The following is a 25747-nucleotide window of genomic DNA, read 5'->3' on the forward strand; positions in this document are numbered from 1 at the left end:
AGACCATCAATAATTTTTATTCCTAATAACAAGTAATTTAAGGGATTGGAATACCCATTATTATGTTTCTTTCACGTAGTAAACAGATGAGATCTATTATAATCGCGTGTCGTTCTAAACAATCACTTTTTGGGAAGTCACTATAGTGGCACGTAGTAGCTAGAGGGTTAAATATTTCAATATGAAGACCACCAATAATTTTTGTTCCTAATAACAAGCAATTTAAGGGATTGGAACACCCATTATCACGTTTCTTTCACGTAGTAAACAGTTGAGATCTATTATAATGGCGCGTCGTTCTAAACAATCACTTTTTGGGAAGTCACTATAGTGGCACGTAGTAGCTAGAGGGTTAAATCTTTCAATATGAAGACCATCAATAATTTTTATTCCTAATAACAAGTAATTTAAGGTATTGGAACACCCGTTATCACGTTTCTTTCACGTAGTAAACAGTTGAGATCTATTACAATGGCGCGTCGTTCTAAACAATCACTTTTTAGGAAGTCACTATAGTAGCACCTAGTAGCTAGAGGGTTAAATCTTTAAATATAAATGTTATCCAATAACTTTCATTTCTGATAACAAGCTATTCAAAGAATTTTTCGACATCCCTTCTCTAAAATTATTTACTCGAGTTACGTGATACCTAATTCGAAATAAAAAGTAAGGTTTCTGAACGTCCGAACAAAAAAAAAAAAAAAAGGAAAGAAATGTTCCGAAAACGTAATAACGTGTAACGAACGTTAAACGAGGAGAGGTATGCTTTCTGGTTTGCAGAATTAGCACCGGTAGGGACGAGCTGCACGAAAGACATGTTCCGTTGTAACAATGGTTCGTGTTTAAACAGAACACGGGTCTGCGATCTAACAAAAGACTGCGCCAATGGCGAAGACGAGAGTCTCGACTGCGGTAATTGGCAAATTATTGCTTCCCCTCCCTTCCCCCACCCCGGCCATCGCCGGGTGGTATGACAGACGTATAATCGAAGGGCATTTCAGACAAAATACCGGAGAACGCCAGATGTAATTTCGAACGCGATTGGTGTGGCTGGAGGAACGTACCTGAGAGACCTTTAAATTGGACCCTTCATCGTGGACCGACACCATCCGACAAGACTGGACCTAGTTACGATCATACGTATCGTAATGCGTCCGGTAGGTGTAACAATACACCATGGAGCATAACTTTTACGATCGTTTCAATTTTTTAAATTTCTGGTGCTTTGACACTGGAACTACCAAACAAGTCAAACTAATGTGTCAGTACAGTCTTATAACGATGATTAAAATGTTAGGTAAATATTTACCCCTGATAACCAGTTGTGTATAAGTTTCGAGCAAATCGCCAGTAATGAATAATAAAATTTATTTAACAAACCATAGCCATCTGTTTCCACAGTTGACTTGGGTTTTGCATGGCAACGTCAAGGGCCGGCAATCAGGCAGGTACAATAAGGGAGCCACCTAGTCAGACAAACCTGCAAAGCCAAATTTTGTCCAATGCCTGTTATAAGGTTATGACTACAAGTTCTATGCAAGATTTGCTATAAACACCTTGCGCGCACATTGGCAGCAATATATGCAGCAAACTTGGCTTGTGCAAATCTTGTTCTGGTTTTGCCTTTAATTTGACATAGGTCATGTTGAAAGAATTTCTGCCAATTTGCTTTACCATTTTGTCAGCTGGCGTTGCCTGCAAAACCCAAGTCAAATGAGGAAACAGATGGCTATGATTTTTTAGACAACTTTTGTTTTTTATTGCTGGCAATTTGCTTAAAACTTGTACACAATTGGTTATCAGGTACATCTCCCATTTCGATGATTCTATAATATGTTGTCAAGGTCATCATGCTGCGTAGTATTGTGAAGGTTTTAGTTGGGGGTTGTCGTTTAAAAATAAAAATTGTTATAAAAAAAATGTTAGTATCGTACTTTAGTAGTATTGATAAGTAAAATGACCGATGACCTTGATCTTGACATATGTTTTCAAGGTCACCCTCCTGCGTGACCTTCAGAAAGTTTCAGTTATCAAATGTTGTTTATTAAAAAGTTATTAAGAGAACAATGATACGTTTTTCTTGATCTGTTTCAAACCAATTCTGAATGACTTTTTTTTTCTTCAACTGTCTGTAACCAATTCTGAATTACTTTTTCCCTTTAACTGTTTCTAACCAACTCCGAAGCATTATATTGATCGGAGTTGCTTCGACATAGCTCACGGAAATATGTAACTCCTATCTCTAATCAACTATGAATGACTTTTTTTTTTCAACTGTCTCTAACCAACTCTGAAGCATTATACCTATGCATTTATAGCAATTTTTCACTTGGAATATGCAATAAAATAAAGGTCTTAATAACGTTTAATACTATTACATGTTACTATTAACATAGTAAACTTCCATCAGAGGATTCCAAATTCTGTTCCGTTTTAATTTCAAAATATTAATAACTGAAATTGTGAATTTGCATAAACTTCCGCAGTCTCATTATAGCATTACAATGTTTTTTCAAATATTTTACAATTTTTATTACGATACGAAAAGAAATAAAATTGAATTTATATTCACCTACTCGAAAATTTTTACTGTGTTCTGCATATTTACATTTACGACGAATGCATAACATTCCCAGTCTAATAATTATCATTTTTTTCATGTAATGTTAAGAGTTCAATTGAATTTTTATTTATTTTTAATACCGCAGGGACGTACGCCTACGTGGATGTGTCTAAACAAGTCAAATTGGGCAGTCGTGGTACCATTGAGAGTCCTTTATACAATCCGACGCCTCCTTACAGTAGCGACGCAAACAGTCGTTATTATCGGTCGTGTCAAGTAAGCGATTTCTTTCTCGTTAAAATGAAACAACTGACAGTGTTATTTAAGCTCCTGTACACAATGTTCGGTTCATTTTCACCCAAAGCCAATGTTTTATTCTTAATTATATTTTGTATTATGGTAACTTATAAATTAATTTGGCATGAATAGCTTAGATACAGGGTGTTAATAAAAATGTGGGACACTTTCACAGGGTGAATTCTGCATGCCAAACCAAGACGAAAATAAAAAATGTCATTCCACAATTTCAGGCGTATTTTGCCCACATTTTCAATAATTAATAACTGAGACACATTTTCAGAGTCATCCTTAATTTTCGTCTTGGTTTATATGTAGAATCGACTTTGTGGAAGTGTACCATATTTTTATTAATATCCTATATATTACAATCTAACGATAGGCAAATATATTTCCTTAACTCGATTTCAATCCAAGCCTAATTTAATTCAAAGGATAATAATGTCAGTTTATTGAACGGTGCACGAGGGTTGAAGTAGTTTATTTTATAGTTTATTTCATTGTTCGTGTGAAACTGCAGGTACGATTCTTTTACCATCAATATGGCACGCACAGTGGTTCCCTTGCACTTTATTTGGTCCAAGTGAAACCGCATCAGAACCATTCCGAAACACTTTGGTGGTCCTACGGTGACAGGGGAGATGTTTGGTACAATAACGCCATCGCTTTACCCGAGATAAAATACAGGTATTTATTGGAACCTATATTTTTATTTCATATGAGAAAGTAAGTTAGACTTACGGAATAAATTAGTTTTTTTCGTAGTAAGTTATCGTGAGAAAAACAAAATTCCAGAGAAATAGTTTTAAATGACCTTTTAAGTTAATTACAAAACAATCTCTGGAAAGTCTATCATATCATAACATTTCCTACTATAGTTATGTTTTATATAAAAAAAATGGAGAGAGTTTTGTTAAGTATATGTATATGGACTTGATAGCTTTTGATAATCACTTTTGTAGAAAAAGAAATTTCAACTTATTTTTTCATCTAAAAAATTCATGCTTCGTAGATTATTATATTAAAAAACAAATTATTTTAAGCTTGACTTCTTGTATATAATAGTTCCATTATTTCTCCAGATATTTCCTGCAATTCGAAGTGAGCAGAGGCTTGTCATCAACGGGTGACGTAGCAATCGACGATTTTTCTTTAAGTCCAGAATGTTTTGGCATTGGTACAGCACAGAATACTTAAACTGTAAAATTATACATACCATTAATATATTATGTAACATTGATTTTTCGTATTTTATTTAACCAGGAGTTCCTCCGGAAGTCGTCGGAGATTTCAATTATTACAACCCTGTTATTGACTCGGAAAGAATTCCTGATCAACATGCTGATTTTATAAACGAAACTGGTACTGTATAGTGACAGGCATACATTTATTAAACACAATACTTTTAAGTGATTCCCTCTTTAGATAGTTTTTACATATCACACTTGTAACTCTTTCATTTCAGACAACTTAATAGAATAATTAAAGACGGGGGCCATAACAATTTTTTAACAATATACATTCTGAAACTTTATGAATAAGGATATATTGTGCAATAACTAAGTTTTCGAATGATGTATTATTAATTGAAAATAGTAATATACCTAAATGGAAACTTCAGCAAATCATCGAAAATGTAATCTCATAAAAGTATTCTAATTCGTACAAATTAAGGAATGTACAGATACTTACAAATATTTTTATTCGAAAGCTTAGTTATTGCACTGCACATCCCAATTGATAAATATTTCAGAATATGTATTGTTAAAGAATTGTTAGTCATTCGAATTCAAGAACTGCGAGGGTGGGAATATCTCTGTGACTCACTGTATGTCAATAATTTATTTTCCGACAAATTTATTAATTTTGTAAGATATTTACGAACAGAGTATACTAGTTCTTAATTGTAACAATAAAACTTAACGATTTTTGTATATGTTAACGAAATAGCAATTAAAGATAATTAAAGATAATGTAAAAATAACAATACCAAAATAAAATTATTAATAGATCTTTTGTAACCAGAAACAATAATCACCATTGCAAAGTGCAATTACGAGAAATCATTAAAGTCAACGAGTTAATTAATTAATTATTAACATTAATGTTCAACTAATGGTTAAAAGTCATTCGTAAGAAATTGAATGGTATTTAATACTAAAAATTTTGAAGTATATTATATGGCAACATTTTACTTCACTTATTTAATTAAGTATAAAAATGTATGGTACACACGTTTATTGTTTTATAATTTTATGAACTTTCAGTTATTCGAATCACAACTTGCGGAGCGACAGGCAGAACTGGTCCCACGGTTGAACAATGCGCCGCGGAATATAATAGGACAGACATAGAGTTAATTGTACCACCAGCACCGCTGCAAGATGCTTCCTTCTATTTAAATGGTGTTCAACGATGGACGGCGCCACGAGGCGGATATTACACGTACGAACTTCTTTACATATCGTACACTCTTCTTAATTGCAATTCACAAACGACCATTTCAGCTCTTATGGGGCCTGTAGGCTCGAAGAATCCATAGTCATATTTATGTATTTACAGAAAATACTTATTGCAATCCATTAACCGAGTGTGTTCAGCTTAAAGAATGAACTCAAAATTCATAACTAAACGGCGGATTTTTGTACAAATTCAAAATTTGATGAATTCATTCACTAACCAGGGAACTTTGGTATCCCAAAAATTCTGATTTTTTCAAACTCCACAGGTTTGTAGAGGACCTTAATAGAAGTATCGAGCAAATTTTCGTTTCTGATGATATTCGGTTCTTCAGAGTGAAATAAGCCTTTAAATGTTAATGTGTGTTTTCATATTTTTCTGTATATCTTCAAAACTATGGTAGATAACAAAAAAAAACTGTTGGAATGAAAATTTAATGGTTTCTTATGCTTTACAAAATTGGGTAATGAAATTGTATTCCATAGATATGCAGAAATCTATAAACCATATTGATAACTGAATTTATTTTTATTCGATTAATTCCGAATTCTAGTTTGATCGGAGTGGGCGCAAGTGGAGGAAAAGGATCCAGTGGAATGGGTAGCACACTGGGTGCCCTTGTTCGTGGTGTAATCGAACTTGAAAAGGGCGAACAATTGTATTTCATGGTGGGACAGCCGGGAACAGACGCTTGTCCTAAAGTAAGATTTCACTTAACATTTTACAAGATTAATTTGTTCTTTTCAATACCCACAAGTTTATAAACTGTTACGATAACGTTAAACTTGCGTCATAAATTTTTATTTAAGAAAAGTATATTTGACAAGATTTGTATAAATCAACAACTGTCGTTTCTTTTTTCTTAATTGCAAGTGACAAATGAAATTTCCAGAACTTGGGTCTGAGAACAGATAGGTGTCAAAGTGTTGGTCAAACGACTGGATCAGGCCTTTCGGGAATAACTTCCATAGTGCGTGAAGTGAAGAAGATGAAGATTAGAGATGGCGGAGGGGGTGGTGGTGGAGCAACGTATATCTTCAAGGTAAGTGTATACAGGGTGGGTGATTCTGCTAAGTGTGCCACCTTAATTGCTTGTGAATTTTTTGTTACATGAAAAAATGTTTTTAAAAAAAGTTATATGGTACAAAAAGGGCTATACGATGTAATAATTAGATTAGGTAGTCACATCGTATAGTTCTTTCGATACCATACAACTTTTGTTTGAAAAATTTTTGTCGTACATCAAACAATTCACAAGCAATTTAGGTGGCACACTTAGCAGAATCACCTTCTATACATGTAATTTTAATTTTTATATTTAAATATGTCTAAATATTTCGTTCCTTGCTTTAAATATTTCCTTCCTTATTTTAAATATTCCTAATTCCTTACATCGATATTTAAAATTTGTTCATGGTATCTATATGTTTCGAACATTAAGAATAATTTTAACATATTATAGCTAAAAACCAGTGGAGAACAATACCCGATTCTTATTGCTGGTGGTGGAGGCGGTATCGGGTTGGGACAATTTGTCGATAATGGCCTTCAGCATGGTCGAGGACCTGCGCCCTTTGGCAAACAACCGATTCCCAGTCCAGTTCTCTCACCGGAAGTCGGTAACTACTAATTGCTTTCCATACGCTAATCAAATTCTACCAAACCTATTCCATCCGTATCTTGTATTACCTGTTACAGTCCAACATTGAATTAATGTACTTCTACGCCAATTTATCTGTTTACATTCAATATGTCGCGACGATACGATATCGACTGTTACAAATTTAAAAGTTAATTTTACATCGAAAAAATTGATTTTAACATGCATGCTGATTAGAGATTTCTTACTCCACTCGATAATACTATACTGTCCTATTTATTTAAAATGTCCAATTTAACAAATTATTGGCTATTTATTAATAATAGGGGACACCTCAACGATTTGGTTGACTTTGAAATATGTTTTCAAGGTCAATATTCTAAACTACTTTTCCCTATACATACAGTACCGGGAAAAAGTATTCGTACACCTTTTAAAACTTATTATACATGTATCCACCGCTCGGTCTTAGTTTCTGAGATATTTGCAAAAAACTTTAGTTAAACTTAGGGTACGACTGCAGTTCATTCTAGCATAGGCGGTCGCCTAACGGCACCCAACATCCCACCACACACCATCCAGTTCCAACCATGCATTCAACATCCCACCACACAGCACCCAGTGTTAACCAGGCACCCAACATGCCACCAGACATAAGTTTAGTTATTAATATCTACAAAAAAGAACCGGAAAAAAGTTTCGTCGCCGGGCCTCAGAGCACATCGTCTATGTGTCTTGTGTTTTGTGGGATGTTGAGTACGTGGATAACACTGGGTGGTGTGTGGTGGGATGTTGGGTGCGTGGTATAATAATTAATTAAAAAATAAAAACCTAAATATAATAATTAATGAAAAAATAAAAGCCTGAAAAAAAATCATGTAACCTGTAACATGTTCAGGGAAAAGTTGTTTAGAATAACGACCTTGACAGCATATATTAAGGTCAACAAAATCGGTGAGGAGTCCCCTATTGTGAATAATTACCAATTAATCGTTTTTCAAGATTTTTCGAAACGTTTGAAGCCCCATACGCTTTTCACCTTTTAGTTAAAGCTAGAATGTCCTGCGGAATGTTCTTAAGGCTCTAGAAACAGCTTAATTTATCTGCCCTAACTAGTTTTCAAACAATTCTACTAATTTACACTGTTCTATGTAACATCTACTAACATAGGTACTCTTAAGTTACGACTTATTTTTATGCCTCAATTATTTATGTTCAAGGTACGCGTAAAAAAAAAAATAAAATAAATATGACTTAAACGATTTCCTGTATTAACCCCTTGCCTTACGATTTTCTTGACGTCTACAGTCTTCGGAAATACTTTACTATTACTAGCTTCCTAAACATAAAAGGAATTATGTACTAATTGCAAGTGTGCATTTACTCTGACATGTTATATATTAATACCAGCAGAACAGTATTTCACTTCGACTCACAGAAAATTAATAATATTTATGTTTATGAAACCCATATTGAATATCGTCATCACGAGTCCAACTCGATGTTATAAGCAAGGGGTTGAAATGGCCTACGATGGAAAACAAGGACGGCACAAAAAAAATAATAAAACCTTATTTTTCTCGGATGTCTGAATATATCAGTTAGGACAATTAAGCTAACGAGGGCAGTATAATCCTTTAAAGTCTTAAACCTTTTGTTTAATACCCTGTATGTTACTATATAACGCTGGTAATTTTAGTGTTGATAGTCCGTTTCTGGGCTAGACACGAAAACGGTTTCCTCGAAGCGAACGAACGACGTTTCAATTTTATCTCGGCCGGTTCACGTGCCCGTCGTTTGCGGTAACGCCCGTCAATCCGCGTTTAGTCATAACTGCCTCGAGAAACTGTGTTAATTACGCGAATTTCGCTGGCGCAGGCGGCCCAGGAGCTGGGTGGAATGGATCGTGGAGTGGCGACTGGGTTCAACGTACCTCGGCTGGCACAGCTCTGGCTCGGGGTGGCGTCGGAGGGATTGGTTGCGGTCCTGGGAATCACAGCCACGGCAACGGAGGATTCGGTGGCGGAGGCGGTGGATGTTTAACGGGAGGCGGTGGTGGTGGTTACATAGGTGGGGAAATGAATCGATACCTTTGAATTATAGGGGAAAGGTGTCTAAAACGATCCCTTTAGGGCGTAATTTATATAAAAAATACAAATGCTCATTATTTAAATAAAAGTAAAGTAGTTTTTTTAAGTTAGTCTATCTATCTTATCATTGGTTTAAATAAAATTTAGCTACGTGATCAATTATATTTTTTATTCACATTTCTTTGAAGGCATACTTAAGGATCATTTTGTAATGTATGTGTATAAAATGATCCCCGGGGATCATTTTATACCTACTGATAGTAAATACGACGAACATTGAAAAGCATTTCAGTATTTACATTTTATTTAAATAAAAACAGCTTTGACGCGTTGTTTTTCTTTCATACTGACGAGACATTGTTGTAACTAAAACAAAAAATAATAGTATAGCATATGGATAAAATGATTCCTGGGATCATGTTATTCTACTACTTACATTCAGTGGGTGAATATAACATCAATTTAATACATGCGATAACGAAACATTAATTAACTTATTATTGAATTGTGGTTTAATCCGCGCAAGAAGCAGCTGTCACATTAAATCGTTTATGACAAAAATTACACAATATTGAAAAAGACCTTATCTTAGGTAAATTGCAGTAATTTAAAATTTTTCTTGTGGACAACAGACAGAGCATTGATATTCACGTGGCACTTCGAGCAACGACTACTGACCTGCGGGGAGAACTTTTGTAGAACGACATTGCGATATAGCACTACTAATAACCACAGGGCACCTAAGAATCATTTTACCCCGAGGGATCGTTTTAGACACCTTTCCCTTAATTCTGCTAAAATATTTCGTCCTTTTCTTCCTATTCTATCTAGATAAAGAGTTTCGAATAATGAATGAGGAAGTACTTCGTAATTTTTAATTAATTACACGTAGAAATTCCAATTTTTATAATAATGTAATACCTACTTCTTCTTGAATGAATAGACACTTGACAAACAATTATTTAATTTCATTAACTATTTAAAGGTCCGGATGACGCTCTTAGATACTGTTGCTTTTCACTGTGTATTATTTGAATAAAATTCTGCTCAATTCTGTCGGGTACAACTCCATAAATAATGTTGCCTTTTACCACCTTGTTTACATAAAGAAATGTACGGGATGTAAACAAATGAATGGTCGTGGTTTCAGGAGGTGAATCTACGCATGTATGTATTCGTATTGACAATAAGTAGAAACGGAATGTAATGAGCAGACGCATTTAGCTAAGCCCTGTTCAATTTCGATTCTCTCGAAAACGAAAGATCATACGAGCAAATTTTATTTTACATTTTTCGTTTAGATTTGCATGTAAAATCACATTCTTTCGAGTTGTACCATTACATCGTGAACATCCTGTACATAGCCTACAACTTTAACATTAAATATTTGATAAACTAATGGCCATATCCGGCTGAAAAAAATAGCATTTAGCTCAGAATTCCAAGCTCTATAAAACCTACGTGGAACACATAGACAAACAAAACATATACTCTCTAAATATACAGAAAAATATGATTGTAAAATAATTACCATTTTGAAAAAATATATATAAATCATATTATACTCAGAATCAAAATATCTAAGAAATGCAAAAATATAGACCATAAATCTTTGAAAAAATATGATATGCAGGATGATTCAAATTGAACGAATACAGAAATTTCTGTCTGTTTAACGAAGGTTCGAATGTATTATTATTTTACAATATCGATAAAATCTGTGTCCAACGAGAAACTAGATTTTGTATCCCAGTGAAGTGAAAATACAATTCAGTCCAAACGTGTGACAATTTAGGTGGCGACACGGGCCATAAGGAATCCGGAAATGGCGAAGGTGGTTACTCGTACGCGAGTCGCGAGCTTATGCACGTTCACTTCCGGCCAGCAGTAAACCACGAACCCGGCGAAGTCTACATTATTCCCGCTATCAGCGGCTGCGGCTGTGATTTCCGTTGTGTCGCTCTCGATCAGTATCTCAGCGAGACAAAGTGTCTCTGTCCACCTGGATGGTTACTGAGCAACGACTCGAGATCCTGTGTCAGTAAGTGAAATTTCAACTTACACGTAGCGTTGCTTACAAATTACAGTGAGTAAAACTTTACCTAACACGTTCACTGCTGGACGAACACCTATGAAACTTCCTACAGTAGCAGAGTAACTTTTATTGGGAAATGTTTAGAATAAGGGAGCCACCTCCAATTTCAGATGATTTTTCAATATGTTGTCAAGGTCACCACTCTGGTGTAGTGTTGTGAAAGTTTTAGTTAGGAGACGTTGTTATAAAAAAATGTTTTAGTTATTAACAAAAACACTTATTTATCCATTTAAGTACATTTTCTGTTACTGGGTATATACTTGCCATTATTTTAAAAAAACCATCTAATCTTTCATCAAAATCAAAACAACTATTTCTAAGAAACTCTGAATAACTTTTTTTTAAATATAATGCCTCAGAGTTGGTTAGGCACGGTTCAAGAAGAAACAGTTATTCAGAGGTGGTTAGAGACAGTTAAACAAAAATGTCATTTAGAAATGATGCGAGACAGTTCAAGAGAAAGGTATAATTGTTAATAATTTTTTAATAAACAACTTTCGATAACTGAAACTTTTTAAAGGTCACTCAGGAGGGTGACCTTGTCAACATATGTCGAGGTCCAGGTCATTGGTCATTTTACTTATCAATACTACTAAAGTACGATATTAACCTTTTCTTGATAATTTTTTTACAAACGGCAACCCCCAACCAAAATTTTTACAATACTACACAGGGTGATGACTTTTATTTTTTACTTTTTAATCCCACCATGCTAACCCACAACGCCTTCCCCTGAACTGTGTGAACAAAACTTCGGGGAGGGCGACCGGTCACCGATTTGTCTCCCGGTATATAGGGTGTAACAAAAATATTGCTTGACTGGGACACTTGGGGGGTGAATTGGAACAACTTTTTCCTTAGCAAAAATGTAATCTGAGGCTTTATTAATATCAGGGTAACGAAGCCTCAGATTATATTTTTGCTAAGGAAACAGTTGTTCCAATTCACCCCCCGAGTGTCCCATTTCCGGGTCGAGCAACATTTTTGTTACACCCTGTATAATGACACCTTTCCACCTACGTGTAGGTGAGAAGACGTCCCGCGCGTGTCCCTTTTAGTCGCCTCTTACGACAAGTAGGGAACACTTTTGGTGTATTCTGATCCCGACCAAGAGGAATGACACAGGATGATGACCTTGACAACATATTAAAAAATCATTATTGTAAATATTTACCCTTTTTTTTCTAACAAAACGGAAATTAAACAGTGACTACCAAAAGTTTTCCGGCTAAACTGTAATTTCAACATATCTTTTCAAAAATATATAGTATAAATAAACTTTTGACATACTCATATTGAGGATACATTGCTTATATCGAAATTATGTACACAACAGGAAATGTAATTTCTTTAGGGACCCGACCCGATAATTCTGACCGATAGCACATTCTTCATTAATTAGATTCTTCACTGATTAGATTCTTCATTGATGCAGGGGACGTGTCAGGAAGCTTACAGAATTTATCAGTATTATAAAAACATTGAGAATCAATATATGAAATTTTCTCGTTTGCAGTGGCGGATGATTCGAAGGTTACGCATCAGACGTTCATGATTCTGTTGATAACTGTGAGCATCGTCCTGCTGTTGGCTTTCACCGCCCTCTGTCTGCTGTTTTGTAAGAATATATTAAATAATATTGTACTTTCCATATTTTGTCGAACATACAGGGTGAACCACAAATTGTGATCAGTAGATATCATTAGATGTGTTCCAATGTACAGAACGAAATGTTTACAAACAGTACAACATCGGAACGCGTACAATGGCGTAGCATAGGATACTCTGTGTAATATTACAGTTCGAATATTTCTTTAATCTTTTCTCGACCCAGATGAAAAAAAAAGTAACACATGTTATGTTATAATACTTACCGTATTCGTCTTGAAATTCTCTAATAGATAGGTGTAAAAAAATTATAGGTGTATTTGCAAAAAATTGAAGGTGACCTTGAAAAATCATGAAAAAAAAGAGTTGACAAAAAATTTGCTACAATCACATTAAAGCGCTCTTGAAATCATGCTATACCTGATAAAAACATTTTCGATCGGACTGCTAATAACAGAGTAATCTCTACTGATCACGATTCGTGGTTCACCCTGTATATGTTGTTTAATAATTTCATCGAATACAAGGGATAAACCCTTGGAGTTCAACGCTAACACAGTAATTATATAAAAACTGAAATATCTCGTAAAGTATTGTGTTTTCAATGATCTTACAGAAGAACTCCATGTGGAATCAATTAATGCAAAAAACATCGTGGTTTTCGATTTAAAAAAAAAACGTGCAATTGCAGTTTGCAGGTGCATCGAAAGACATTCGTGAAAAAAATAGTACAGTCAGATGATGAAGCTTGTTAAACAATGCAAAATTTTCCTCTATGATTCTTTCTTAACGTTATTTGGAACAGAGCTATAACCTGTCCCAGTTACTAAAATTACCCTGTATGTATTATACGATCTAATTGTTCGTTGTCTATAGACAATCGTTACCAGAGTCGAAAGGAGCTTCTACGTCGGCGACAAGTTATGTTCGGGAATGGTACCGAGTTGACGTCGCTGCGCGCCGTCACTGACACCATGATGACCGAGTTCAATCCGAATTACGAATTCGCCGGGAATCTCTATAGCTTTAAGGACCTACCGCAGATACCCCGCGAATATATTACCTTAGTAAAGTAAGTACAAATCCATTAACACTAGAATCACCGACGATAAATATATGTACAGTGATCCCTCGATAAATGCGACACGAGCAACGGCGTTCTTCTCATCACTAGGGGAGTCCCTTCGTGGAACCAATCAAAACAGAGTGAATAAAAACTAAGCAGAGGCTCGGCTACGGGTAAAAAATAAATTTATGAGGGGCTGAAAACCTTTCCGACTTCCTATAAATGCTCCGAAGTGGACTTGAGTACGTTGCACTCATCGAGTCATTACTGTAGGAGAAACCAAGGAAAAACGTTCACGGGACCAATGTAACAACTGTTATAAAACAAATGTCAATCGACCAAGAGTCATCCCTTCCAATCTTTATACACAAATTCCATCTGTCCTTCATCACAGTTGTCGCTAACACGTAGCAGTAAGACCAATGTCCCTATTTCTAATCATGTCCCCATTTTTGCTCAGCATATATATTTTTTTATTTTATGTAAAAAGTTAAATAATACATTAGTTATACAAATAATTATTTAAGTCAGTTCAGTATTTCTGTATAAAATGCTACAGTCCGCTGTTCAACAGATGGCAGCATTTTAACAGAAATAAATTTAATTAGTGTGTCCGTCGTAGAGAAACGTGATTTTGAGCGGTTCCGTTCCGATCGTGAGTTACACGTGGACGCTGCGTTTTAATTATAAACAACTTATGGAATCTTTGATATTGTTCGCCAAAGTTTGGTTTTGGCACTTCCATTTTCGCTGAGCAGAAATAGGGACACGCTCGTGAGCATAAATGCGAACATTTTCATTTTCGCTGAGCAGAAATGGGGATATTTTATACTTTATATTAAATTCACTATCATTAAGTTAAAATATTTTTCAAAATACTTTTATTTAAATTTAATTATAAAGGGAGGTTTAAATTTTATATCTAATAAGTTTCTTTTGTCGATTGTTCCATAAATAAATAGTAAAAATCAATTTCCGCGATAACGGTAGTTTTACATAATTAGAAATAGGGAAGACTGACCTTAAGCGGTTTCCCTAAGACGATTACCGTATTGAAATAATATACCAAAAGAAAATTGGCATTATCTCTTTTCAATTGTGTAAATTTTTGTTTCAGTTTCGAAAAATCCTGTGAAAGTCTTTGTGTTATATTAAGTAATTAATGTATTTTCAGGTAGATGTAATATTTTTCATGATAATAAGTCAGGTTTGCATAAGCTGTTACTTTTGTCCCGATTTAAGCTGTCCCCTTTTTTTATGCCCTTTGGTTTTCCGAGTATGCTATTTTAACAATTAAGGGATTAAGCTTACTTCCAGAATACCGAAAGTATTCGTAAAAGGAACATAGACCATGGACTGGCTTCTGCAGAATTATATAAATTAGCTGCAAAAGAGGTTACAAACAAAAAAGTGTCTTCCAGACGCATCTTAAAATCGGTTAAACTATGCTACGTGACATTGGTTCGACCTATTAAAAGGCAGAAAAATATAATTGTAGAGGGTCAAACTGACCTACCTTCTGCTTGTTACACATCGACAAAAAGGGTGTTTTCAAACGAAGAGGCAATAGTTTTGCAACATTATTTCTTGCACTTATCCGCTATCAATTACGGCATAACAACAAAAGAAATAAAAAAAAAAGTGGCTTACGAGTTGGTAATAAAGTATGAAAAATCTATTCCTGACTCATGGCGAAAAATGAATTTTAATACTACATATATGTTTGCATTTAAAAAAATTTTTGAAGTTTATGTTACTTTTATGTTCATGTTTATATTTATCTTTATATTTATGTTTACGTCTATCTATAGACTAAATAAAAATATCATTTAAAAGCATCTTTCCTTTTAGTTGTTTTTTTTTTAATTTAGATGCGATGTTACATTCAACCCTAGGGGTAGGGACAAAAGTAACAAATGAATGATTTTGAAGAATGTCTTATTTCACAAAACTGGTATAATATATTCTAAGTTTGAAAGTTTGATAATGTCCAATAATCAAAGTTTCTCCTCGTGTAAGAATTTTTTCTACTGTATTCAAAAGTTACAGATTCAAAAAGAACAATTGTTACGTTTGTCCCTGGCCTTTCCTACAGCTATCTCTATCGGATCGAGAAACGCGACAAACCTTTGAAAATACGCAAATTCGTATATTAACTGATTTTTTCACTTTCATATTGCAATAAAAGTTTTAATCATCGTTAGAAGAAAGTACTAACGAGTCATTTTAACTGCTTTAGTATTTAGTTTTAGTGTTAAGAGGGTATTCCCACTCGAAGGCGTCATTTTTAAGCGATTTTTAGGACTAAGAATTAATGGACGTAGAAACTTGTATTTTTGTATATACGTTTGTTCACATCTCAAGAAAGGACAGTAAAATTTTTGTACAATTATCCCTTATATCAACAAAATTATTACATGCTCTTTGCAGCGTATTGCTCGGAATGGCTGCCACGATTCACGTTGTTGTATTCATTGGAAAAAAAATAAAAAATAATCTTAATCCACATAGAAGTGGCTATATTGTGAACTACTATGAAGCAGAAAAAAAATTTGTTAATAAAACGGCAGCCATGTAAAGCAAAAATTCGTTAAATTTGCGACTTCTTCAGGCGATAAAAAAAACTATTGCTGATATTGGGGTAATAGTGGTTCACAAGATAAAGAGACGTCCATTTTATATGTACATATATCGAAGCTGAAGTAGTTTGGTGAATTCATTATTGAGATACTATGGCAGCCAATTTGACTCTTAAAATCGTTATAACTTCGTCATTTCAATGAATTGAAGCATATCACTTTGGGAACACATTTTCAAGGTGTTATAGTTTAAGGAAATACATTTAAAAACAATTGATTTTGTTACCCCTCCGAATCGGAATACCCCTTAATACCATAAAAACTACAATGATTTTCCCTTACGGCCCGCAATTTAGAAATATCGAAGAATGCTAGGAAGAATAAGTTGATTGGATTATTCACTGTACCTGTTCCACTGTACAGATTAAGAGAAAGAATAACGAATTATTCATGTGTATCGTAGACCTCTGGGCCAAGGAGCTTTCGGCCAAGTGTTCCAAGGAGTTTACAAATACAGACGGAACGAGGAACACCCTGTCGCTGTAAAGACGATACCATCTTCTTCGAGGCCTCAAACAGAGGCCGATTTCATGATGGAAGCTCTAATTATGAGCAAATTCAATCATCCGAATATCGTTCACTTCATCGGCGTCTCCTTCGATCAGAACCCGAAATATATTATTTTGGAGCTGCTTGCCGGTGGGAACCTGAAAAATTTCCTCCGCGAGGAAAGACCACGCGCGGTAAATACTAAAGCACACTAAAACGCTCCTCCTTTTATATTCCGTTTTTTTTTTTCTTTAAATTAATTTATTAGATTTGTTACTTTTATCAGTATATCAAAATCACAATTTTCGAAACGAATTGAAAAATCTCTGAGAGACTTGTCCCGATGAACCCATGAAAATGATTTTCATATTATAATCATTCAAGGGAATACGAAAATAAATTTCCAGGCAAGTAGAATTTCCTTCGTTTCAACATGAATGAAATCAAATAATAATACTACTAGGTGTACCAAGAAGTAGTCCACTACATATACATATTATTTTTAAACATTGTATTCGTTTCAAATTAATTTGGAATGCCTATCGTAGTTTAAGAGTAATCATTCTTTGTTTCCATCATCCTCCGACATTTCGACCGAAGAGAAGACTGGAAAGATATTCTGAATCTGTTGGAACTATACAGGGTGTCCGAAAATAACTTCGACTCCTGGAAATGATAGATTCCTGGGGTGATTTGAAACAACTTTTTCCTTAACAAAAATGTTTTCCGAGGCTTTATTAACGAGATATTACCGAAAAACCCCGACCAATCAGAGCTCGGCCGGCAGCTCGCACCCTGATTGGTCGGGGTTTTTCGTTAATATCTCATTAACAAAGCCTCGGATAACATTTTTGTTAAGGAAAAAGTTGTTTCAAATCGCCCCAGGAATCCATTATTTCCGGGAATCGAAGTTATTTTCGGACACCCTGTATAGTGAATTATTGGTACGTCTAAAAATTGCAAGGACGTCGTTTCTAAATACCATACAAGATCTGCCTTTTTGATCCACTGAGGACCGCAAGCGTACCATTACGACACATGGTTTATCTGCCATTTGAAATATTCATTTTTTTCTTAGCTGTATAGGTTGCTTACCAAAAGTACTAATTTCATTTCATTAGGTTAAAATTTATCGTTAATAGGTATATTTAGAAATAATCTATGCAACACGGCGATACCTACGCGTTATCATACCTATTTTTTCTACAATCCTCGGATGTCATACCTATTTTTTCGAACGTATATAGTTGTCCCACTGACAAGGAAATCCTGGTGACTGATAAACGCCGATTGTGATGCAACTTTGTAGAACTGTTCATTAGACTTACTATTTTGCTGTAATTCGTTCGTTCCCGTTTTTACTTTAAGGAGGAAATCACCCTTTTATCCGAGCCGGCTCGTCTATGTAAGTGCTTATACATCTTAAACTATAAAAAATATCAAAAACTCGGTTAAATAAAAATTATACCGTTTCTTGTGGCCTACAAACGTCTGTGAAAAAAAGATTCGACCCAAACCAATGTTCAATCAGCTGCTGTTTAAACACTATCTATTAAATTAAGTCGCAAAACCTCCGAGGTAGAATATATTTTCATTATAAAAACTATTATTTAAAGCATTATGAGTAAAAAAATTCTGGAAAAAAATTTCGAAAAAATGTTTCTTGCTTTGAGTCACAGCTAGACTGCTTACTTGCAATACATAGCTAATTAAAGATTCTAATATTTAATATTATCTGTGCATTATTATTAACATATTAAAATCCATAGTATAGAAAGGAAATTTCTGTGTAATTTGGTTTTTTCTACATTAGTATCCAAAATTGTAAATTTGCATTACCATCCGCAGTCTAGTCATAACTGTTTGTCAAATAAAATTTAATAATTCAGCCAACTGATTTCGATTAAGTTTACTTAAAAGTAAAACTTTGGATCACTTCGATCCAGTGGGATAACTGATGGTTAAAATGCATGGTCATCAGTGGAATCAGGAAGAAATATTATTTTTGAAAATTTCTATAGCTTCCAGTTTCCATAATTATCTCAAACATCGTATAGACGGCGGTACCGAAACGCTCCTGTACTAGATTTCTGTGTCACAATCGATTCACTCGACCGCTTAATTTCACCTTTTAAGTTCTATTTTTTACTTTCATTTAACTCTGTGTCGTTCTCGATTATAATTTAAACAGGGACAACTCATAATTTTTGGCGCTGGTCATCAATGGGGTGCATGCGTATGATTCCTGTTTTGGCAGGATCGGTCTACGTCGTTGACGATGCTGGATCTGATAATGTGCGGCTTCGACGTCGCGAACGGTTGCAAATACATGGAGGACGCACGTTTCATTCATCGCGACATCGCCGCGCGTAACTGTTTGCTCACGTGCAAGGGGCCTGGCAGGGTTGTGAAAATCGCGGATTTCGGGATGGCCAAGGATATTTACAGAAGCGATTATTACAGGAAAGGGGGCAAGGCAATGCTGCCTATAAAATGGATGCCGCCGGAAAGTTTCTTGGACGGAATATTCACGACGAAGACCGATGTTTGGTGAGTTCTCGATGGAATGTTTAACGTTGGAACTACCGAAGGCAAACGTGTTTCTATTTACGTCACGTTCGTTAAAAGGACAGTTTGTTGAAAATATAAAAATCGACGAATTAACGAACTTTTTCACTGATTGTATTGTAATATTAGTTACGAAGAATCTCAGAAAATACATTGCTGTGACGTTTTAATCATTTTTGTAAGAGGTTACCGAACATTTGGATTGAGGTTCTTATTTTCTATCGATTCTTGGAAGAATCATAGAATAAGACAAACAAATTTTTATTTGACTCCAATCTTTATACAGGGTGAACCATAATCGTGATCAGTAAATATCATCAGATGTGTTCCAATGTACAGAACGAAATGTTTAATAACAGTAGGCAAGAGCTCAACATCGGAACGCATACAATGGCGTAGCATACGATACACTCTGTAATGTTACAGTTCGAATATTTCTTTAATTTTTCTTCGACTCAGATGAAAAAAGAAAGTAACACATGCTATGTTATGATACTTACCGAATTCGTCTTGAAATCCTCTAACAGATAGGCGTAAAAAAATTATAGCTGTATTTGCAAAAAATTGAATGTGACCTAGAGAAATCATGAATAAAAAAGAGTTGACAAAAAATTTATTGTAATCACGTTAAAGCTCTTTTGAAACCATGCTATACCTGATAAAAACATTTTCGATCGGACTGCTAATAACACAGTAATCTCTACTGATCACGATTCGTGGTTCACCCTGTATAATAATTTCACAAGAATCTGTATTTACATAAATATCCGTAGTTCGACAATAAACGTCGTTTTTCAACACGTCTCATTTTGTAAACCTAAATGATCGTTATACATGAAAGTAAGAAACTTGTAATTCGTTGCTGAGATTCTAACAATTGAAATGGATTTTTCAAAATCTTCTGTTCAAGACAGGTCGTAATCGTTGAAACGCTGCGTTTTAAAACTGACATTTATTAGGCAACAACCTCATACTTGAAATTTTTTTTAATTGGTTTGAATTGTCACGGTTTGTTGAAAATGTTACAAGCACTCCTTGTAATCTGTTAACACGATTACCGTCGTAATACTTACGATTGAGACCATACAATACCGCGATCAAATTTCGTATTCGATTCGATTGTCGTTTGTAGGGCGTTTGGCGTTTTATTGTGGGAAATCATGTCTTTCGGCTACATACCGTACACAGGGTGTACCAATAGAGAAACCATGGCGATGGTAACATCGGGTGGTCGATTGGAAAAGCCAGCTGGATGTCCCGATCCTATTTACGGGATAATGACGCGATGTTGGCATCCACGACCCGACGATAGGCCTAGCTTCGCGACCATTGTCGAGAGAATTGGTTACTGTTTACAGGTGACTATCGATTAACCATGATTCGTCTGATAATTTCGATTGATTAATCCTGAAATATGCATACGTTCATAGGATCCCGACGTGATAAATCATCCAACGCCTAATTTTGATATTTTGCCAATTTGCGATCGCGAGACAACGATCATGAGACCGGACCCGGAAGCAGAGTGTATCAATGTACAATCTGAAGTAGGTATATCCGTTTTTTATCGTTGTTGTCGAGAAATCATTAGGTATACGATGTGAATTAACCCGTTAGGTACAGTCTGTAACTGGTCATATATTTCTGGTGCTAAAATTCAGAATCAAATGAAGTCTAAAGGTGCGTATCCACTTGTTGTATACCTTCGTATTGTATAATTGTTGTGTATCGATGAGGATGGGCAAGCGTTGCATACTGTTGCGTTTAGAAATGTGATCGTATGGTGATACGATTCGGTGATGTGCAACAAATGGATACGCACCTTAACTCGTCGGTCGATTAGAAGCAATATTTGGCTAATTCAAACTTGCACGTTCAAGGATGCTTGGCGATGCAAAAGATGCTAAGTGCCATTGCATTTAACCCTGGGTACTTCGAAACATACCACACTCTTCAGGGAAATCAGTTATCGTTATATCTTAAATGTTTTTTTTTTTTCAATATGTGACATATTTCGATGACCAGAATCGATCTTCAATACTATGCCACTCATTTTATGAAATAAACGAAGTTTTAGATGAAATCTGTTGTTGATTTAATTTCGAACGCGACATGTATTAGGACATGCAGAAAAAAAATTAAATCAAATCTGTGCGGCTAAAATTCTTCGAATTAAATTGGTACCCAAGGGGTTGAATACGAGTAGAATGGGATCAGACCTCTTCGTTATAAATGAGTTTAATAGGAAGCTCTGTAAACCACAGCCAGGTAATGATTCTAAAATAATGAATACAATTTTTTTAATGCAACTGTAAACAAGGGAAATATATCTATCTCTGTAGATTTAGCTTTTGGAAATTGTTTAACGAGAATTTACATTTCTACACACAACTACATTCTAATTATCGGTTTAATGTTGTATCAGTTGGAAAAATGTTCAGTTATTCAGATCTATGATAGACTAAACTTCTGCGATTTTTATAGTTGGACGCATGCGGCTACATGCAGCCTCGAATCATTGATCCTCGATCAGCGAGCCAGCGTATGGCTCAAGCAACCGCTGTTAACGTTTCGTTCAATCTTAGAAATGAACATTCGAACGAAAGAGCATTTATACCACCGACGGATCTTCAAGGACGAGTTCTTTCCAATCCATACGGCTCCAGTACAGGTGTATCTGACCAAACATACGGCAAGAACATGAGTCGTGATAATTTCGATGAGAACGATGATACAGAGGTACATCTAAACAATAAACGAGTGATTAAACTTATACGAATTACGTTTTGTTATATTCTATCGTTTTTAACTAGGCAAGCTCTCTGACAATTGCATTTTTAATTTTAAAAACTGCCATTTTGGTTGACTCGTATTTTATTTTTGGACGATATTTATGTGTGATCGTTAAACAATATATTTTATTGAGTTTAAAAAGTACTGTATCGGCACGTTAGCATTTACAATGTCCCTTTTTCATTATTGTTTGTATACACGGTGGTCCAGAATTTTCTGGGTGAACTTCGTCAGGATATTTTACAAATAGAAAGAAGAATGAATAGGTCGTTTGAAGCTTTATTGAACAGTTGGTGAAGAGTATTGTATAAGAAAAATATGGAATAAAATATCAGAAATAAGTGGAGAATCTATGAAGCCATCTACTCGTAGTACTCGAATTTAAAGTGTACCATTGGTGAGAAAGTGAAATAGTTACTTCACCAATTTTCTCTGATTTATATTCATCAATTTAGCACGCTTATTGATTGTACTTTTGATAAAATTTTTTTATTTCCACAATAGCCTTTTAATAAACCTTCACACGATTTTCACTCCCATTCACACGTATTAGGATTCTTTGCACACGTGAGACAAACCCGTAAAATCATTACACAATTTTTCATAATATTAAAAATGTATTCTTTAAAATGCAGTAAAGCTCAATACGTAATGTCTACATTAACCCTCGCAGTACTGAGGAGATTACTTTATGCCCACTAAATTACTGAATAGCCTGAAGTTCCATTTTGAAACAAGACCTATATTCTCAACAAAAATTATTACTTATAAAACTGTTTATTTGCTATAACTTGTTTTTAATTTTAACGAAATACTTTCTTTAACTTATTTTATCAAAAAGGACATCCTAATATTTCTGAACGGATATGCGGATTTATAATTTGTATAAGGGTACATTTATGTCAGAGTGGTGATAAGGACAAAGAGTAGAAATATAATCTATCTATAAAAATCTATCTACAAAACTCTATCTATAAAAATCTATCTATATAAGCGACGAGAAAGAAATATTACTTTTTCTTCGCTGTTATCGCCGTTGTCCTCATTGGTACACAACCAAATCGACAATGGATATTAAAAAATTAATAAGTGTTCATTAGACCCCCATTATGGGATCAGAGAAATACAGATCACCATAACAGATTTATTTTAGATAAATTATAGGATGAAGTAACCCTTAAATTAAATACAACACGTAAGCATAAATATTTCGTTGTTGCATTAATTATATTTATATGTATCACATGCTTTCAATTCTAGTAGATGTTAATGGCAATTGCACCACACTTTTTTTAAATCATGCCTGATAGTTTTTGATAAGATATAATCAAAGGTCTCTATTTTCATTTGCATATGTTCAAAACAATTTTGAGGATATTTTCGTAGGTCATTATATTATAAATGATGAAACTCTCCATGTTCATATCTTTCAGTAGTAATGGAATGCACAAAATATTTACGTTTAGTGAGTAGACTTTTCTCAATATAGCATTTCGCAGAACTCGAAAATAATATAATGATTCTTCTTCAGAATCACTCATGTTTTAGGTTGTTCACCCAAATTTTTCATAATTATAAATTTAGTTGAAAATTTAAAAGAACATTCTTAAAAGCTTCAACTTTCGATTGCTATTAAAAAATCGCAAGGTCAACGATAAAATTATTGAAAAAGAAGTGTTATAAAAATGTCTGTTTAACACGAGCTTTATGGAACTGTAGTTGATACTCAGAAGTTAATCATTATTTATTTAGTTACGAAAAATGACGTTTTCATAAAAAATCAGGTGGTTACAGATTTTTTTATGGAGACTATGATGGTACGGAAAAAAAGATACGTTAACGATCAAATAAAACTAAAAATTAAGATCAAAGTATGGAAACTTAAGTACTTGCTTTCCTTTGGTTTGTTCGACAAACTTTTTATTTCCGAAAAGTTAAAAAAAAATTGAATTTTTTTACAATAAGGAAAAAAACGTTTGTTTTTTGCCCTTATTTGTACATTTTTTTTTCATTCCAGTATTTCGAATTAGTTTAAAATATTAATTATTCAAATTAAATTGTTAAACTCGATAATAAGTATAATGCGCCATATGGAGCTAGATACGACACCAAACGTGTGAACTGCCTTAAATGTTTCATCCTTGCGAAACCTTAAACGACTGAAATTGCACTATTATCAAAGCTCCACTACAAACAAACCGAAGAAAGAATATGTTTTAGCAGCTTTTATCGTCGTTTCGATCGACGCTATTATAGCTTTTATCACAGCTCCAGCATAAACGTACCCTAAAACAGAAGATCGCTACTGTGGCCGACAAGTCTAACACCTTTCCCCGTACGGTTCTACCCAATCATTTTTTTTTTCGGTAAACAAGAAACATTCCAAGAATTAGTCGCCATGTCGACGAAAGTCCACCCGGAAAATCCCGCGACGACACTATACGGTCGGAACCAAAGTTCGGCAGAATTTTATTCGAATAATACACAGTGAAAAGCAACAGTATCTAAGAGTGTAGTTCTGAGCTTTAAACAGTTAATGAGATTAAATAATTGTTCGACAAATGTCGATTCACTCATAAAGAGGTATTATTTTATTATAAAAATTTCCACGTTTAAACAATTAAAAATGACGAAATACTTTTGTTATCTTTTATTCGTTATTCAGAATTTTGTATCTAGATAATGAGTTTGCGCATCTCTGGTGGGAACGTGGGATCGTTCACGTGATTATGTTTGCAGAGCAAACACAAGGCTGACAGCGGGAATAATCGTGACGAGAAAAGTGTACATCGAACTTCAACGGACATCGAAAATAACGGTAAGTTAGGATACACGGATAATGGCAACGATCGTCCAATGGAGACCGAAAGCCATCAAAGCAGCACGATCGACATCACCGAGGCGGACAGACGAAACGGCAATGAGAGCCAAACCACAACCGACACGAATTCCGATTCGTTGATCGTCGCCTCGTCGGACACGCTGCCCGACACGACGAACACGTCGCCTAACACACGTACCTGTTCCCCGAGCCACGTCGGCCTAAACACAACCCCGACGAACGTGAACGGGATGCTGAAGAAAAACGCCCTGAAGGCTGCCCTCAGTCTTGACCCGAGCACATTGTGTCGCGGCACGATACCGTACGAGAAGATCGCGTTCACACCACCACCGCAACGATCAAGCACACCTGGAAGTATAGAGATCAAAAAGGTAATTTTTGGGGACTTGATGAATGTTGATCGAACTAGAGGTGTGCCAGTTCTTGTAATTTATAAGCTGAGTCGGACCACAGACGAGATATAAGAATAGACCTGACATCTTATGGGATTTGGTGTCCCACGAAAATCACGCAGGAACTACGTTCGATACTGTGATAACGCACAGCACACACACACCCATAAATGTATATAGAAATACGTACATACATTATTGCTTCGGTTTCGCTACCAAGGAATGTAATACTGATATGGTATGGG

The 25747-nt window shown here is 34.9% G+C and overlaps 1 protein-coding gene across 1 annotated transcript in view; it reads left to right on the forward strand.

Moving 5' to 3' along the window:
• The window catches only part of LOC107186159 (ALK tyrosine kinase receptor), a 32290-nt gene that overhangs the window by 2928 nt on the left and 3615 nt on the right, over positions 1-25747 (forward strand). The window contains exons 4-23 of the mRNA XM_015573972.1: positions 781-912; positions 1002-1157; positions 2709-2839; positions 3381-3547; positions 3943-4037; positions 4124-4222; positions 5128-5305; positions 5874-6021; positions 6213-6362; positions 6783-6939; positions 8799-8990; positions 10806-11051; positions 12622-12723; positions 13590-13785; positions 16822-17101; positions 19165-19457; positions 20608-20833; positions 20906-21022; positions 21960-22214; positions 25008-25481. Coding sequence (XP_015429458.1) covers positions 781-912; positions 1002-1157; positions 2709-2839; positions 3381-3547; positions 3943-4037; positions 4124-4222; positions 5128-5305; positions 5874-6021; positions 6213-6362; positions 6783-6939; positions 8799-8990; positions 10806-11051; positions 12622-12723; positions 13590-13785; positions 16822-17101; positions 19165-19457; positions 20608-20833; positions 20906-21022; positions 21960-22214; positions 25008-25481 — 3794 coding nt within the window. The remainder of the gene's footprint in view (positions 1-780; positions 913-1001; positions 1158-2708; positions 2840-3380; positions 3548-3942; positions 4038-4123; positions 4223-5127; positions 5306-5873; positions 6022-6212; positions 6363-6782; positions 6940-8798; positions 8991-10805; positions 11052-12621; positions 12724-13589; positions 13786-16821; positions 17102-19164; positions 19458-20607; positions 20834-20905; positions 21023-21959; positions 22215-25007; positions 25482-25747) is intronic.

The sequence above is a fragment of the Dufourea novaeangliae genome, unplaced genomic scaffold (genome assembly GCF_001272555.1).
Source record: "Dufourea novaeangliae isolate 0120121106 unplaced genomic scaffold, ASM127255v1 scaffold76, whole genome shotgun sequence".
Taxonomy (NCBI): domain Eukaryota; kingdom Metazoa; phylum Arthropoda; class Insecta; order Hymenoptera; family Halictidae; genus Dufourea; species Dufourea novaeangliae.